We start from the raw sequence: 17973 nt of genomic DNA on the forward strand, positions 1-17973 counted from the left end.
TTTTAGACTCATTATTTAGGATTTTGTTGTTAACTTTCTATTAGGGTTGCAGCTTTTATTTGTGAACAAGTAATTTTTATTGCATTATGGTCTGAAAAGGATGCATTTCTTATCCCTGTCTTTTTACATTTATTTGCAATATCTCTATCTTAATATGTAGTCAATTTTTGTAAAAGTTCTACTAGAACCCTATTCAGACGATGTCCCATTTAAAATCTGTTAATTTTAGTTTTTCCAGCAACTCGTTTAATCCCATATTTTCCTTTTGTTTATATTTCTGTTAAGTTTTTCCAAGACTTGAGAGAAGGATATTAAAGTGTCTTGTCGTTGTTGTGTTATTGGCTATGTCTTCTTCTTTTTTTTTTTTTTAATAACTTTTTATTGACAGAACCCATGCCAGGGTGATTTTTTACAACATTATCCCTTGCATTCACTTCTGTTCCGATTTTTCCCCTCCCTCCCTCCACCCCCTCCCCCAGATGGCAAGCAGTCCTTTACACGTTAAATAGGTTACAGTATCTCCTAGATACAATATATGTGTGCAGAACAGAACAGTTCTCTTGTTGCACAGGGAGAATTGGATTCAGAAGGTACAAATAACCGGAGAAGAAAAACAAAAATGCAAACAGTTTATATTCATTTCCCAGTGTCCTTTCTTTGGGTGTAGCTGCTTCTGTCCATCCTTGATCAATTGAAACTGAGTTAGATCTCTTTGTTGAAGAGATCCACTTGCATCAGAATACATCCTCAAACAGTATCGTTGTTGAGGTATATAATGATCTCCTGGTTCTGCTCATTTCACTTAGCATCAATTCATGTAAGTCTCTCCAGTCCTCTCTGTATTCATCCTGCTAGTCATTTCTTATAGAATAATAATATTCCATAACGTTCATATACCACAATTTACTCAACTATTCTCCAATTGATGGACATCCTTTCATTTTCCAGCTTCTAGCCACTACAAACAGGGCTGCCACAAACATTTTGGCACATACAGGTCCCTTTCCCTTCTTTAGTATCTCTTTGGGGTATAATTGGCTATGTCTTCTTGAAGCTCAAATGTTTCCTTTATGAATTTCAGATACTAAGGCATTTGGATAATATAAGCTTATTACTTACTGGTATTCATTTCTTGTCTGATTCCTTTCAACATAATATAATTTCCTTGTTTATCTCTTTTCATTTTATGAATGTTTGTTTTTACCTTATCATATAGTAGGATTGCAACTCCTTTTTTGATGCATAGTAAATTTTTTTCTATCTTTTCTGTTTTATTTTGTTTATGTCTTTATTTTTTAAACATGTTTCAAACTATGATTTCTCCCCCCTTCCCCACTATAAATACAGTACTATGTTCCTTCAGTTATTTTATCTTTGGCATTTTTAAGGTGTTATTGTTCCCCTGATTCTCTTTCCCTCATCCTTTATCCTTTTTTCTTATTTGTTACCTCTTACCCCTTGAAGTTTGGCTTGTGAGTTCCTTTTTTCTTCCTGTTTTTTAGTATAATTCTTTTCTGTGTTTCTTCTCTTTCTGTGAAGTAGATTTCCCCTTTCTCCTTCTTTTCAGTTAGTCCTATTCATCATTTTAAAAGTTTTTGTTTTTGTACCACTTTCCAAAAAATATTTCTCTCACGCTCTGCCTGAAGTGATGTTAGAGTAATCAGAACTGGCTTCAGTTAGATATTGTTGGGCTTCTTTCCTCAGGTGTAGTGATGTGGAATGCAGCCTCCCCTTCCCAGCACCTTCACCACATCACCTAGCCTCATCATTTCAGAACTCTGTAGCACCTGTGCTATGGGGTTGCAGCCCTCAGCGTGCATTTGCTCTTGCAGGGCTGCAGCTGTTCACTGCATTGCATACTAGGGATGTCTGAAGTGGCCCAGGAAAGAAGGAAAGGGAATGGGGATGTGAAGGTGGGTTTTGTTGTAAGCCTGTCAGATCCTTGAGCCTGCCCTTACAGCTTCTGCCTTAGTATGGTAAGTGGGTAAAGATTGTTAAGAGCTTAAGGTCAGTGAGCATCAGTTTACAGGGTTTTTCTTTTCTTTTTAAACTTCCCTTTGAATTCTGGATTTCCCACAGAGACAGCTCAAGAGCTCAAGCTCTTGCTTTTATTTTGGGCATATAATTTCTCTTTTGAAAGGATCTGGAAAGTCATGAGAATCACAGAAAATGTCTAGTCCTCCATCTTACTGCTCCTGGAACTCAGAAATCTATGGGTAATTTTAATGCATGCCTACATTTTTCCAATATTTGAGTTTCCAAAATACTTTGAGAACTTTTTTCTAGAAGGTTCATTGAAGTGGGAAATGGGGGAGAAGAAATAAACCAGTTATGGAAATAAGTGCCTACTATTTCCTATTGGGAAATAAGTGGTTACTATGTGTTATGCACTTTGCTAAGTGCTTTATATAAATTTCATTTGCTCTTTAGAGCTTCAAAGAGTGGATCAGCTACATTCATGCTCCATGATTTTAAAAATATAATTTATCTTCTGCTGTATTAAATATTATCCATCTCCATTTATTTGTCAGTGCAGCACATCCCTATTGTTGTGGGTGAGATTGGGATACGTTTGATGTCCTCCACATTTGCTAGTGTAGAATATCAATTTTGTTTTCAGTCAAGTGAGTAAGATTTTTGCCTGTCCTTCACCACACACACACACACTCTCTCTCTCTCTCTCTCTCTCTCTCTCTCTCTCTCTCTCTCTCTCTCTCTCTCTCTCTCTCTTGACTTTTACTCTGAACAGCAAAACTTCTAAACTTTGGAGAAGAATTTTTTTTGTTTGTTTCTTTTCTTTTTTTGGTTGTCTTTTGCTGTATGTATTTACCAGTTATATGAGGATGAGTTCTTTCTTTGGAAATTTTTTTTTCTCTCTGAAAATGCTGTGCCTCATATAATCTTTGAAGAATTCAACTCCTTCAAATCCCCAAAGCAAGAAAAGTGACCCAGATGTATTTGATGGCAGCACTGATACTTTGGGAAAGGGGAAAGCATCTAGTCATTACTTAAATTAACATTCCTGCATGTAATATGAGGATTAGGCTGATTTCTCTTGCATGCATTATCTGAGTGTGCCCTCCTGTTTCCATCACGTATCTCAATGATAGGACTGGAGAGAAGCACAGGTCTGAATCTATTTTAATACTAAAGAAGTCTTGAATCAGAATGTAACCCCGATCTGCTTCGATGTGAGTGACTGCAGTAAACATAGTAATGATAATCTTAAAAATAAAGAGGTCACACTTCTTATTTTCATTGGAACTTTCTTAAGGAATCTGAAAATCCTTTGTGTGTTGTTTGAAAAGAAAATGAACTGTTCCAGGGGAGACTGCTTTTTCTTCTCTGGAGTAGTTGGCATGTTTTCTGAGCTAAACTTATATGTGCCAAAAATCAGACAGGGTCATGAGCAATGGCCAAGGCTGCCAAGCCATAAGGATCCTTGGCAGAGGTGGCAGCCAGCATTGGAGAACTCCAGTGACTCTTAACTTTTACATGATATGGAGAAACTTTTGTGTTCCTCAGGAGAGGGCTGAAAGGACCTGCCAAACTGAAGAATCTGAGTTTTCATTAATTGATAAATACGTTCTTATCAAAGTGAACTGAAAAACACCCCCAAACTGCATTTCTTTAAAGAAGAGTTATACTTTAACAAAAAAAAAAAAAAAAAAAAACACCACTTTTGAGAAGAGACCCGAGTTGAGAATTAAACCTATGCTTTCTTTTCTGTACTTCAGTATAAATTATATTTTCCCCTTTTTAAGTTTCAGGACAATGAAGTTTCTTGTCATAGACAATTGGGGGAGAGGGAGCCATAGTGGATGGCTTATTAAGTTAGTCCTCAGGGATAACTGGGTTAAGATCTTACCTCTGATACTTTCTAATTATGACTGTGGACAATCACTTAGCCTCTTCTGTGAAAAGATGGAGATAAACTTATTTAATAAACTCCCTTTGATAGTCTGAGGTCTGTGCCCCCTTTCCCAGAGTATTTTAAAATGCATAATATAAAATAATCAAAAAACATGCATTAAGTGCCTGCTATATGCCAGGAACTTTGCTAAATACTGGATAGCATTACAAAGGAAACAATTATATTGAAATACAGTGATTTATCTAGCTATATGATATTGTATAACATGTGTGTATGCTTGTGTATATATATATGTGTGTATGTATACACACTTCTAATATTTACTATATATACTCTTGTCTGTATACACTTATACACACACACACACAGACATTTGAAAGGTTAACATTTCTGGAAGCTACATGTTAAAAACCCTTGCCATATAGAGATTGTTGCAAGGCTCAAGTGGATTTTATATATGAGTGTGTGTGTATACATATATTTCTTCCCATGCATTTATCTATGTATGTATGTATTTATCTATCCATCTAACTCTTCCTCTGTATACTTTGTAGTCCCTGAAGGCCAGGTCTGGGGTGGGTAGCAGTCCTGAGCCTGGGATATTGACGTTAGGGGAAAGTAGCCAGTAGCCATGTCAGAACAGGTTTTACACTGCAGAGCTTTTGAGCTGTGGTTTTTGGAGTGAAGTGAATGCAGGAAATGAGATTCAGGCTGTATGAAATGGAATTTAACATTTGTTTCTCACTTGACACAGTTGTTATCCTTATTACACACAAATACACATTTTCGTTATAGTTCTCGTGTCAAGAAAAATAGTCATCCGTTTGTCTAGGGTTTTTTGGTTTTGTTTTGTTTTTTGGTTCCAATGTCTTGGTGTTTTGGAAAGGGAGCAGATTGAAGATTGGGCACTGCTGGCAGATGGCTGCTGGAGGCTCATGAGCAGTGAAAGATAAGGGACGTTTACAAGGAGAGCTTTACAGAGAGCTCAGTCAGAGAGGAAGCAGTCCCTTTGCATCTTAGGAAATGGTTATAGTATGAATTAGATGTAGACATCCAGATCCATGGAAGATAGAACTTTGTTGAGAATGTTGGGTCATTAGCTGCTGGTGAGAGATCAGTTTCTCCACTATTAACAAAAAATCTTGAATCTAGCTTCTTGCCCTTTGTAAGAAAAAAACATTTAAAATGGGTTCGTAAACTTTTTGTGTGTGTTCATGGACTCCTTTGGCAGCCTGGTGAAATCTCTGAACTTCTTGGAATAAGGTTTTTAAAGGCACAAAATAAAATACATAGGATTACTAAGGAAACCAATTATCAAAGACTACAATTATTGAAGGATTATTAAATCAAAGGAAATGATTACATAATTGTAACATAAAAATTACAATTATAAAGACTTTTTTTGGAAAGTTTACAAACCTTAGGAACTCTTAAGAAAAGTTAGGATAAAGTTAACCTCTTTCATAATCGCGCAATTATACACCATTTTCCCAGATTTTTTTTTTTTGTTGTTGTTGTTGTTGTTTTGAATTTTTCAGACTACTGGAATTAGGCTTGTTAGCCTTGACTTTTCATTGTTCCAACCATTCTGAAGGACATTTTTCTGGAGTGTGCTTTACAAAATTTTTTGCCTTCTGACAAATGAATTGTCTTCTAAAAGTTCACTCATATTTTTTTTTTTAATTGATGGAATTGTGGGACCATTTCCCTCCTAGAAACAATAATTATTACATTACATTCCTTAAGAACTCACAAAAGTCTTTTTAACTATCAATGTACCCAGAAGATGCCAAGTTCAGTATACTTTCCCCTAAACTATCTCTCAGCCTCTAGATATAATAGTATTATAGGAAAATACATTAACACTTCTAATTCAGGTTAAGAAGAAGTCACTATTCGGGTCTTGCCCCAGCTATGAGTCCCTGGTGTAGAATCTACATTGGAAAGAAAGTTACAACAAGGGTAGGAACTGGATTAAAAAAGGATAAGATCCCGAGGTGTCGGAGGTGTTGGAGGTATTGGAGGTGTTGGAGGTATTGGGGATGTATACGGAGGAAGAAGAAATGTTTCAATTCTTTCTACCACAGTGGGGAGCTGTGGCCGGGGAGCTGTGGCCAGAACGCTGTCTCTTGACAGTTCTAGGCTTAGTGATAGAGTACTCTGGGCACTCCTTGACAAGACCAGGGGGCTCTGTCACAGCTTCCAACCTTATACAAAGGATTTTGGGGTAGGGAAAAAAACTTACATCCATTGATTGTTAAAATTTTTCCTGATTTTTGATAGCCCAAGGGCTATCAAAGTGGACATACCCTTTGATCCAGTAATCTCACTCCTGGGTTTATTATATCCCAAAGAGATCTTAAAGGAGGGAAAAATGTTTGTGGCATCCCTTTGTGTAGTGGCAAAAAACTGAAAACTGAAAGGATGCCCATCAGCTGGAGAATAGCGGAATAAATTATGGTGTATGAATGTTATGGAATATTATTGATCTGTAAGAAATGATCAGCAACATGATTTCAAAGAGGCCTGGAGAGACTTACATGAACTGATGCTGAGTAATATGAGCAGAACCAGGAAATCATTGTACACAGCATTGTACACCAGATCATTGTACACATTTGTGATGATCAGTTATGATGGATTTGGCTCTTCTCAACAGTGAAGTGCTTCAAAGCAATTCTAATAGATTTGGGATAGAAAATTCCAGTCACATTCCAGAGAAAGAACTATGGAGACTGAGTGTGGAGGAAATATAGTATTTTCGGATTTTTGTTTTGTTTTCTTCTTGTAGGCTTTTCCCCACTTTGGTCTGATTTTTCTTGCACAAGATGACAAGTATAGATATGTGTTTAAAAGAATTGCCCATATTTAACCTATATCAGATTGCTTGCTCTCTTGGGGAGGGAAAAGGTAAGATAAGAAGGGAGAAAAATTTAGAACATAAAGTTTTACAAAAATGTATTTAGAAAACTAATTGGAAAAATAAAATACTATTGATTTAAAAAAAAAAAAAAAAACTTTTCCTGCAAAAAAGTAATGATGAGGCTTACTGCAATCATATTTTTTATAGTAGGACTGGTCATGTCAAAATGCAAATCCTGTACTTCTTGGGGGTATTGAGTTCCTTGGTGGGTTTTTTTTTTTTTTTGGATATAGTTTCATCAAGTAATACACTTAGGGATGGATGGATTAATGAATGTATCTGTCTTTTAGCAGGAAATATTGCCAGGATTCTTTTGACAGCTGGTTCATTTTTGCTTTGTTCTCTTTATCTTTTATTATGACATTTGTCTAACCTCCAAGCCCTGTGAAAGAGTTTTTCTCCCTTCCCCCAGCATATTCTGAAAAGATGAGTGGGATCAGGAGTCTTATCAAGTAGTTAAGCACATATTCCAAGTTTAAAAGAGGAATTTAAGATTTTAAAATTTTATGTAGTTTAACTTGTTTTCTCTTATCTTATTTCTGACTTGGACAAAGTTCACATACAGGATGCTGTGGTGATAGTGGAAAAATTAAAGTTATAATAACCACCCTTTTTAGAAGCACAATTGTGTATAGTTTTTTCTAAATGTTTAAAAGTATTTCTATATAGGAAAAGGTGTTTTTCTCAGATATAAAATTAAGTTGCCAAATGGCTATTTTTATTGAAGCTCTTTGTCATATAATACTGTTAAGACACTAATTTCTACTTTAGTGTGACAGTGAGTAAAATTTGTTTATTTCTTAACATTAAAAAGAAAACTCTTTGCCCGGTGTATTTTGTGCTGATTGCAAAATGATCTTTTATTTTTATTTTTATCAAGATCTCTTTTGTGTTGTAATTTTTTTCTTAATTAAATTCAGCAAACATTAAGTGCCCACTGTGTTTAAGGCACTAGATAAGATGATGACTGTACTGAACCACCACCACTACCCTTCCAAAAAAAATGAAACTATTTCATTCCTCAAGGAGCTCATTAACAGTTAAATACTAGGTAATTTGAGGAAGGTTAGAGAACTTTTGTGGCAATAGACTTAGTTTATATCAGTGAAGCTCACAGCACTTTATTCACTGGACACCTGGCAAAGTTAAAACCTCAGTAAATGGGGAGATTTAGGGAACTTTTCCCACAGTTGGTTCTTTGTCCTCATCTGCCTGGCTGAGAGCTTTGGTTTTTACCATCGCTTTGGTTTTATGTCTCTTCTTGTTTTACTTCCCTAATATTCCTGTCTCCAATCTTTTAAATGGATGAACTTTTGTCTAAGCAATAAATTCATTTTTTTGGAAGTAGAAAATTGCTGATAATAAGTTTAAAAATCCTAATTTTGCACACTGCATTCAGGACACCAGCTTTCCTTTTTCTGACTCAAGCCTTATATCAAAAGTTAGATTTAGAGGCAGAAGTGGGGGAGGCCTATGATTTTTAATATGATGATTCTCCTACATAAATTGTGCTTGTAATCATTCCATACTAAAGAGAGGGGAAGGAGGAAAGGAGTGAGAGACAGAGAGAAACAGAGACAAAAAGAGAAAGAGAGGGAGAGGAAGGGGGGGAGAGAGAGAGAGACAGAAACAGAGAGAGGAGAGAGACAGGAGAGAAAAGAGAGACAGGAGAGAAGAGAGAGAGCGCTAGAGCTAGTTTTCTCTTTCCCTGCTTCTATAGCATTCCTGGGGTCAGCTCTGCTTTGAAAAAATTCAAAGATCTTACCTTTAGTTTATAGGGACTTTAACCCTAGAGTTACCAATAAAGATATACCAATTCCATATTTAGGATGATGATTATCAACTGACATTTAAATTACATTTGCAGAGTGCTTTACAGATATCATACCATTTGATCTTAAGAGTAGCTTTGCAAAGGAGGCTCTATCCCTTTTCCCCATTTTATAGATGAAGAAATTGAAACTGAGAGAAGAGATTTGTCCCCAGACAAGTGTAAGGATTCAGATAGTTCTAGGACTCATTCAGTCAAGCAAAAAATTGTTTCTTTATTTGGGGTATCAGAGCCTTGTGCAGATAGCTTTACCATGAGGCACTGAGGCTGGGATTCTGAAGCAGCTTAGTGCATTCTCCATGAATGGAGAATCATAAAGATATTTTAGAGCTGGGAAGGAGGGACCCTAGAGGTCAGTTCCGTGGAAGGCAATCTTCCAAGCTGAATAGTTTTGAAGATCCTAATTGTTGGACCAAGTTGGTGGGTCTTGTTAGTTAGGAAGGTCAATCTGGTTGGGGATTTTGTTTAGAAAATTTCTAAAAGTCACATAATTTTCATAATTACTTTTGCCTAATTTCTGTTGTTTTATGACCAACCAAAAATTAGGCATGAGAATTTAAAATTTTCCAGAAGTAATCATATTGAAGTAGTACCAAAAAAAAGTATTTAGGAGTAGCTTTTTAGAAGGAAGAGATCTGGGTCTTTGTCCTTTGCTACTTTAGCAAAGGATATTTTCTAGGCCATTAGTTCATGTAGAGCAGGGGCCATATCTGATCCATCCAGTAAGATGTAATCCTCTTAAAGATAGCGATTGTTTCATGTTCATTTTTTGTTTACTTATCACCTTGTACATGGTCTGTGCTAAGTAAATGCTTCTTGAATTGAATGGAATCCTTTTAATACCCTTAGTAGCTGGGTATAGCATCAAGGCTTGGAGTCAGGAAGACCTGAGTTCAGATTCAGCCTCAGACATTTATTAGCTATATCAGCCTTGGCAAGTCACTTAACTGTGCTTCAGTTTGTAAAAGTTGTAAAATGAGCTGGAGAAGAAAATCCACCATTTCAGTATCTTTGCTAAGAAAATCCCAAAAGGTGTAGCAAAGAATTGGACACAGCTGAACATGACTAAACAATGACAGCATTACTCCTAACACTAGTGAAATACTTTATACATAGTAATTTGTTGATAGTTGTTACGGAAATTAGGTAAGGTGTATCACATGAGTAGTATAAAATAGTTCTCTTAAGTTTATAAATACATTATTCCTTTTCAGAATCTGTTACTGATCTTCCAGGAAAGACTGAAAATGGACCTGTGTTTACAAGACTGCATAACCCATGTACAGGCAAGTCATCTTGTATGTTGGTATTGGGCTTATTTTCCATGATGTAAATGATTATTTGACTTGTTTTTACTTTCTCCCCCCCCCCCCAAAAAAAAAGATGTAGGTGTTTGTGTACATGTACAACTTCATTTTTTTTTTCATTTCTGAGAGTAACCTTTAAAATTAAGATGGTAACACCAGTGTGAAAGAAACATGCCAGAGATTTTCCTGGTCACGCCAGCTAGTTCACTCAGTGTAAACAATTCTGATTTCTTCTTATAATTTTAATCAGTGAAACTGTTCTTTCATCAGAAATATTGGCAGCACAAAAAAGTAACAAGTTTGACTTCTTTTAAATGCATTAATTTTCTTTGGAATCCTTAGGCCAACTTTTCTTAGGGTAGTATCCAAAGTTAGTCTTCATTCATATTCATCTTGTGCTACAAAAGTAAAATAAACAATCAGAGGGAAAAGAGTTTCACTTGACATGCCAGGTTTTTTAGTATTTTCATTTTTAGTTCTCGTTTTCCTATTTTATTCAGTCCAAAGAATAGTATCTTTTTTCTTGTCAGTAGATGATGATCTACCTTGAATTAAAAACATATTGTAGGGGTAAAGAGAGAAATGTACTCTATTGGAGAAAATTTCATTATAATTGCAAATCCAGTGCACCTCTTATATTATTAGTTTCCTAAATATTCTTACATTTTTACAGACATATTATAATATGTATAGTAAAATTACACCAATTTAATCTTAAGTGATTTATTGGAAAATATGAATAAGAATGGTGTTTTATGAAATTCATTTTCTCTGTTATTTTTCTGTTAAGTTATATAAATTCCTAATAATAACTTTATGGTAAGTTAAAAGCAAAAGATGCTTTCTTCATTTCTTGAAATAGCATTTAGTTGGAAAGGTAGCCAGTAATTCCGTGAAGCAACAAGAAAGGGAAAAATGGTGTCCTTTCCAGGTAAGGGCATGCGCCCTTCACAATTTGGAATCCATAGGTCCTGTTTTTAGAATTGAGTAGGTGATGTGACAGACAAATTTGCCTCTTTTCCTATGGGAGAAATTTTATCATGGGCAATTAAAGTTTGCCCCAAATTCATCAAAGACACAAATCATTGTGTCTGTGAAAATCCAGAGCCTGTATACATACAAAATAGTCTTACCAGTATTGTCACTATATCATTAAAATTTTGGTTTGGTTTGAGATTTACAAGGGTAACAAAAGACAACTTTTCTTGCCCTTATATAGATCTGAAGCAACTCTTTTTTTTCTTTTATTATTATAGCTTTTTATTTACAAGTTATATGCATGAATAATTTTACAGCATTGACAATTGCCAAACCTTTTGTTCCAATTTTTCCCCTCCTTCCTCCTACCCGCCTCCCATAGATGGCAGGTTGATCATACATGTTAAATATGTTAAAGTATAAATTAAATACAATATGAGTATACATGTCCTAACAGTTATTTTGCTGTTAAAAAAACAATCAGACTTTGAAATAGTGTACAATTAGCCTGTGAAAGAAATCAAAAATGCAAGTGGGCAAAAATAGAGGGATTGGGAATTCTATATAGAGTTTCATAGTCATCTCCCAGAGTTCTTTCACTGGGTGTAGTTGGTTCAGTTCATTACTGTTCTATTGGAACTGATTTGGTTCATCTCATTGCTGGAGATGGCCAGGTCCATCAGAATTGATCATCTTATAGTATTGTTGTTGAAATATATAATGATCTCCTGGCCCTGCTCGTTTCACTCAGCATGAAGCAACTCTTAATTAAAGAAAGTTTGTGAATTCACATGTGAAATGTACAGCTTGCTACATAGTGTGTCCATTTTTTCTCCTGTCTTCTTTTACCCTTCTTCTCTTTTTATTAGAAGCTCCCAGTACTAAAATTGGCTGAAATGAAGACTAAACCTGAGTGGTGCCTCAGGAAAAAGATCCCAAGGCATTTGCCTTTTAATGCATAGGTTGGACTCAGAGGGTCTGCACACTTTGTCTATGTTCCAGCCTAGCAGCAAGCTGCATCTGAAACCTGTGACCTGTGCTTCAGCTGTACCTCATCAGTCCCTCCCATTACACTCGTTTAGATTAGAAATGGAATTTCCCTCTTGATCCAATGTAGGTTTGAATCAAAGGCCTTGTGGCAGTTAAGATAAATTAATCACACTTTTCATTTATTGGTTGAAGTTCAGTGGGAATTATAGAGCTGGAAAAACAAGCATCTTCATGATATATAAGTTTTCTTTGTAGTTACAGTTTATACAGAAGATATCTATGTATGTTAATGTACATATTAGGAATTCCTCAGAATCACTGGACAGTCTGACTTTTGTGAAAACTTAAAAATAAAAAACAGATTTCTTTTAACAGGGGAAGCAGCCCTTTACTTGTTCGATACCAATGCGCAGCAGCTGTTTGAAGTAAAAGCTTTCCATGAAGAGTACCATTCTTGGTTTATAGGTCAGACTGTTCAGCATGGTGAGTTACCTGGTGCATGTTTTCCCTTCACTCTGACTAAGAATCTAAGGTTACATTACGTCTTCATTTGAATGTACAGCTGTGGAAGAGTCTGGCCAATGTATACCCTCACTTGTTCACAAATTAGTTTAATTTATTGGAAAAGGAGACAGAATATTGAACATGAACCCTGGGTGAGGGAAAGGGGGCAGATAGGGCATGTGAGGGGAGGAAGGGATAAAACTCACTCTTATTTAGTGTGACTAGTTGGTCTTTTTTAACTTAAACTTTTTTAAAATTTATTTTTAAGTTTTTTCTTTTTATATTTTGAGTTCCAAATTCTTTCCTTTTATTCAATCCACTGGGGAGATAAGCAAAATGATATTAATTATACATGTGAGATTATGCAAAACATTTTCATATTAGCTATATTGCAAAAAAAAAATTAAGAGTGTGAAAATTATACAATGTATATTCAAAGTTCATTAGTTCTCTTTGGAGGTGAATGTAATTTTTTTTTTTTTATCATGAGTCCTTGGAATTGTCATGGATCATTGCATTGATTGATCAGAGTAACTCTTTTACAGCTGGTCATTGTTATGATGTTGTTTACTGAGCTCAATGTTTTCCCAATGTTCACTTCACTTTGCATCTCTGTATATAGGCCTTGCCATGTTTTTTTCTGAAACCAACCCCAACATCATTTCTTATAGCCCAATGACACTCCATCACAATCATGTCATATCTCGTTTAACTATTTCGCCAATTGGTGAACATCCCCGCAATTTCCAATTCTTTGCCATTACAAAGAGTGGTTTATGCATATATAAAATATGTTAAATATTTTTGTACATATAGTTCTTTTCTTTTTTCTTTTTTTGGATCTCAATGGGTTACAAACCTAGTAATTTTGTTCAAAGAGTATGCACAATTTTATAGCCCCTTGGGCATTGTTCTGAGACTGTTCTCTAGAATGGTTGAACCAGTGGACTCTACTAGCAGTTTATCATCAATAGTTATTATTGTTTTCCTTCATCCTTTCCAACATTTGTCATTTCTGATAGATGTGAGGTAGTTCTTCAGAGTTGTTTTAATTTGCATTTCTCTAATCAGTAGTGAATTAAAGCATTTTTTATGCATATAGATAGCTTTGATTACTTCTAAAAATGCTTATTTATATTCTTTGACCAGCTCCCTACTAATTTTTCTCTGCTCACTTATAACCTTCTGTTCTCCTTGTCTACCTGTAGTACTCCTACTTTATTAGTAAAAAAGACTGGGTCTCAGGAGTCATCATCATGATTGGATTGAGAATTAGCAAAGCCTGGCTTCAAATCCCACTTCAGGAATTTACTAGTTTTTCTGGGATCTTGGGCAAATAAGTCATCTTCATCATCCATGAAATGAGTGTCACACTCTGTGGACTTTAAGTTGCTTTTCTGCTCTGTATCTATGATCCTAAGATCTTGACTTCTTTCCACAACAGGGGTTTCTAACTGTTTGTGTGTTTATCATAGACTCCTTTGGCAGAATAATATTATCCTAAAATAATAATATCCCTTTCTCAGGATAATATTTCAAATACATAAAATTGCATAGAATACATAGAATTGCAAAGAAAATCAATTATCTTGAAATAACGATTTTTGGATCCCTAAAATCTATTTATGGACTCCTGGACCCATTGGTTAAAAAGCCTTGTTCTGTAGCTTTTGTCTTTCTTTTCCTTTTTCCTTGTTTTCCTTCTTTTTTTTTCTTTCCCCTGAAGAAATAGCTGTTCTGAGGACTGGCCACCTGGATTTTGTTTTCAAGTTGGAAAACCTGTTCCTAATTTTTTAATATAGTGGATGCCATATGTAAAGTAAACTTAGTGCTTCTGATAAGGTTATTTTTATAAGCTGTTTTTCCAAATTTTTTTTGAATAATCAGACAATGCCAAAGTATGAAATTTTTTCCTTAAGTTTCTTACTTACTGTAAAATGGATACACACACACACACACACACACACACACACACACACACGGTATCTCAGAAGTCTCAGTGCAATTTAAAACTACATTGAGATTTTGGGGGCACCCAATGTATATATATGTATAGGTACATGCATATATGTATATGTTTAGATAAGTTATATAAGTACATGAACTACATATATATAAATGTATGTATATATACACACACATACATAGATACATGTGCATATAAACCTATGTGTACATCTTGGTACATCTATGTGTCTGTGGAGTGTCTACATATATTTTTCTTCTTTTTTTGATTAGAGAGGTTCAAAAACTTTTTTAAAAAAATTATAACTATAGCTTAATAAAATTAATTTCTTTTTTAATCCTATATATTTTATTTTGTGCATTTGAAAACAGTCTGAGGAGGTTTCCATAGGCTATATCTGCCTGCAAAAGGGTCCAGGACACAAGGATAGTTAAGAACTCAGGGTCTTCTGTCCTGACACATTCCCACTATTCTATTGGTACCCACACCTTCTGTTCCCAGAAGGGAACTCAAGGAGATGAGTTCAGTATAGTCATCCCCTTTGCTGTAGCATTTTCGTGAGTTTAGGGTGTTTGGGGGGAGATGCAGAAGTTAGAGGAGAAGTGGCCTTCAGGATTAGATTATTGGAATGGTTTCTACTTTGATTGCCCATCCCAGGAGGGTTCTATCACTAAAAGAGCCTTGACTTACAGAAAATTTCTTTTTGTGCTTGTGCTCTGTCTCATAAGCTACTGTGCTCTGGAAATTTCTCTATCATTTTCTTCCATTGTTTTTTTGCCTTGGCGGGCTTGAGTGAAGGCTGACTTTACTACTTTCTATATAGCACTTAGACAGCCACTAGCTCAGTGTGGACCTGTCAACGAACTTTTATGTTCACACTGTGTGATGCTGCTGTCCTGTAGAACTTTCCTCATCTTCAGAAGTCCAGTCAATCCAGGTTATGGCCTAATAATCTCCTTGCCTCATTCTTTTGATGTTTGTTTGTTTGGTAACAAGAGTTCTGCAATTCTGACCTTTTTTTTTTTGGCCTTACCTTTGTAGAAAGTGATTTTAAAGGCAGTAAATGGAAAATCAACAATAGATTTCAATAGGCTTGGCTTTCTTTCCATATACACAGAATATTTTTTTTGAGGGGGTTGTGCTACATATTTGTTCAGAGACACAGACAGTCATAGATTTATTTATGAACTGTTGCTTAAAATGGAAGCTTTTAAATATACACTTTAATGAACTTATTTTTACCTTGAAGATTAAGATAATAGAACCAGCAATTCAGTGTGTGTAATTTTTCCCCTCTTTTTAATCTGCAGATGGTCGTCTTTTACTTGTAACACCAATGGATCCTTTGTTTATGGTTCTATACTACCTTATAAAGGCTGAGAAAGAGGTATGTTTTTTGGTTTGGACATCAAATGGTTAAGAGAAAAAATATAGTGCTCTTTTATACCCTACCCCTTCTTCTTTGAATTATTCCAAAATGTCGTTTCCAAAAACTTTCATTTTACGACCATAAAAATGTGCAGCATGTGCTCTGGGACAGATTCTTAGCTCAGAGCCTCCAGGGCCTGAGTTTTAATCCAGCTTCAGCCACTAACTTGCTGTGTGACCTCCAACAAGCCACTCTGACCTTTTTGTGTACCCCCACTAGAGTCCTATAAGGACTAAGCAATAATTTTTTTTTTTTTTTTTTTTTTACAAAACACTTGTTAGATTTGAAGAAAAATGATTTAAATATCAAGAAAATAACAACATTCTTGGGGAGAATTCAGCAAGGAAAAGAGAAACTCACTTTCTCACCTGTGCCTTAAACACTCTGGAAGTCTATAAAAGGAATCTTGGAAATTCAGAAGGCATTTATAGAGGTGGGATACCTTAACTCATATTTGTATTCTAAAACCTTTTTGATTGGGGTCACACTGATTTGGCATTTGTAATCATTCAATCAAAGCTGAACTCACGATTTTCTCTTTCATTAAGGAAAGAGGCTTTCCAAAAACAACTAATTATATCATTGAAATTGTAACTTCTCAGGAGGATAAAATGTTTTGGGGTACTTTAGGTATAAGCAGTCTATATATTTGAAAGTGCAGTCTCTAGATACAAATTGAAGCATACTATTTTCACCTTTTTTTGGGGGGGGGGTTGTTTTTTCTTGTGGTTGTTCCCTTCTGATTTTTCCCCCCCTCCAACATACTAATATGGAAATATGTTCAAAATGATTGTATTTCTATATCATATATCAGATTGTTTGCTATCTTGGAGATGGGGGAAAGGAAGGAAGAAAAAAATACTGAAACTCAAAATCTTACAAAAATGAATGTTGAAAATATCTTTATGTGTAATTGGAAAAATAAAATACTATTGAAATTAAAAAAAAAAAAAAAAAAAAAAAGGAAAATAAGCCTTAGCTTGTATTAAAACAGGCTTTTCTCGCTGGAAACTGAGTGGATGCCCATCAATTGGAGAATGGCTGAATAAATTGTGGAATAATATTATGGAATATTATTGTCCGTAAGAAATGACCAGCAGGATGATTTCAGAAAGTCCTGGAGAGACTTACATGAACTGATGCTGAGTGAAATGAGCAGGACCAGGAGATCATTATATACTTCAACAACACTACTATATGATGATCAATTCTGATGGACATGGCCTTCTTCAGCAATGAGATGAACCAAATCAATTCCAATAGAGCAGTAATTAATTGAACCAGCTACACCCAGCGAAAGAACTCTGGGAGATGACTAAGAACCATTACATAGAATTCCCAATCCCTCTATTTTTGCCCACTTGCATTTTTGATTTCTTTCACAGGCTAATTGTACACTATTTCAAAGTCTGATTGTTTTTGTACAGCAAAATAATTGTTTGGACATGTGTACTCATATTGTATTTAACTTATACTTTAGCATATTTAACATGTATGGTCAACCTGCCATCTATGGGAGGCGGGTAGGAGGAAGGAGGGGAAAAATTGGAACAAAAGGTTTGGCAGTTGTCAATGCTGTAAAATTACCCATGCATATAAACTTGTAAATAAAAATAAAATGAGAGGAAAAAAAGAGTTTCTAATAGAAGACACAGTTTCAATAAACTTCTTGTTTTGAATTCCCATGGGGAAAAAAACCAGGCTTTTCTCCTTAGAGCTTCCATTACTTTCTAGGATTTAATTCAGATTTCTGGAGCCACTAATGAAATTTCCTGTCTTTAAAAAAGTGATTTTTATACTAATACAGACTGACTTTTCCCTTGTTTCACATTCTCTATTTAGTCTGAATTAGGAAGGTTTTATTATCTAATAGTCATCCTTTGTCCTGATCTGATAGGTAACAGTAGTTATTAGGATTAGGACAAGCAAGCATTGAGGGGAGGAAGCTGCCTTTCTGCTGTTCAGGAAGCCAGGGCCCTGCTTCTAGGCTGTGTTTAGATAAGAAATGGAAATTTCAGCTGACCATAAGAATATGAATTACGTCTGAAAAATACTAAAGAACTCTGACTTTCATGATCTTTAAAAAGAGGTAGCCAATGGACAATGTTTAGAATACTGAACTTGTAATCAGGAAGACCTAAATTCGAATTCTGCCTCAAACACTTACTAGC

At 35.3% G+C, this 17973-nt stretch overlaps 1 protein-coding gene across 2 annotated transcripts in view; it reads left to right on the plus strand.

The window, feature by feature from the left end:
• The window catches only part of RNASEH2B (ribonuclease H2 subunit B), a 79689-nt gene that overhangs the window by 14794 nt on the left and 46922 nt on the right, over nucleotides 1–17973 (plus strand). For both annotated transcript variants that reach the window (XM_051987370.1, XM_051987369.1), the window contains exons 2-4: nucleotides 9843–9914; nucleotides 12279–12386; nucleotides 15684–15760. In XM_051987370.1, coding sequence (XP_051843330.1) covers nucleotides 9843–9914; nucleotides 12279–12386; nucleotides 15684–15760 — 257 coding nt within the window. The remainder of the gene's footprint in view (nucleotides 1–9842; nucleotides 9915–12278; nucleotides 12387–15683; nucleotides 15761–17973) is intronic.

This window comes from Antechinus flavipes, chromosome 3, assembly GCF_016432865.1.
Source record: "Antechinus flavipes isolate AdamAnt ecotype Samford, QLD, Australia chromosome 3, AdamAnt_v2, whole genome shotgun sequence".
In the NCBI taxonomy this organism is placed as follows: Eukaryota; Metazoa; Chordata; class Mammalia; order Dasyuromorphia; family Dasyuridae; genus Antechinus; species Antechinus flavipes.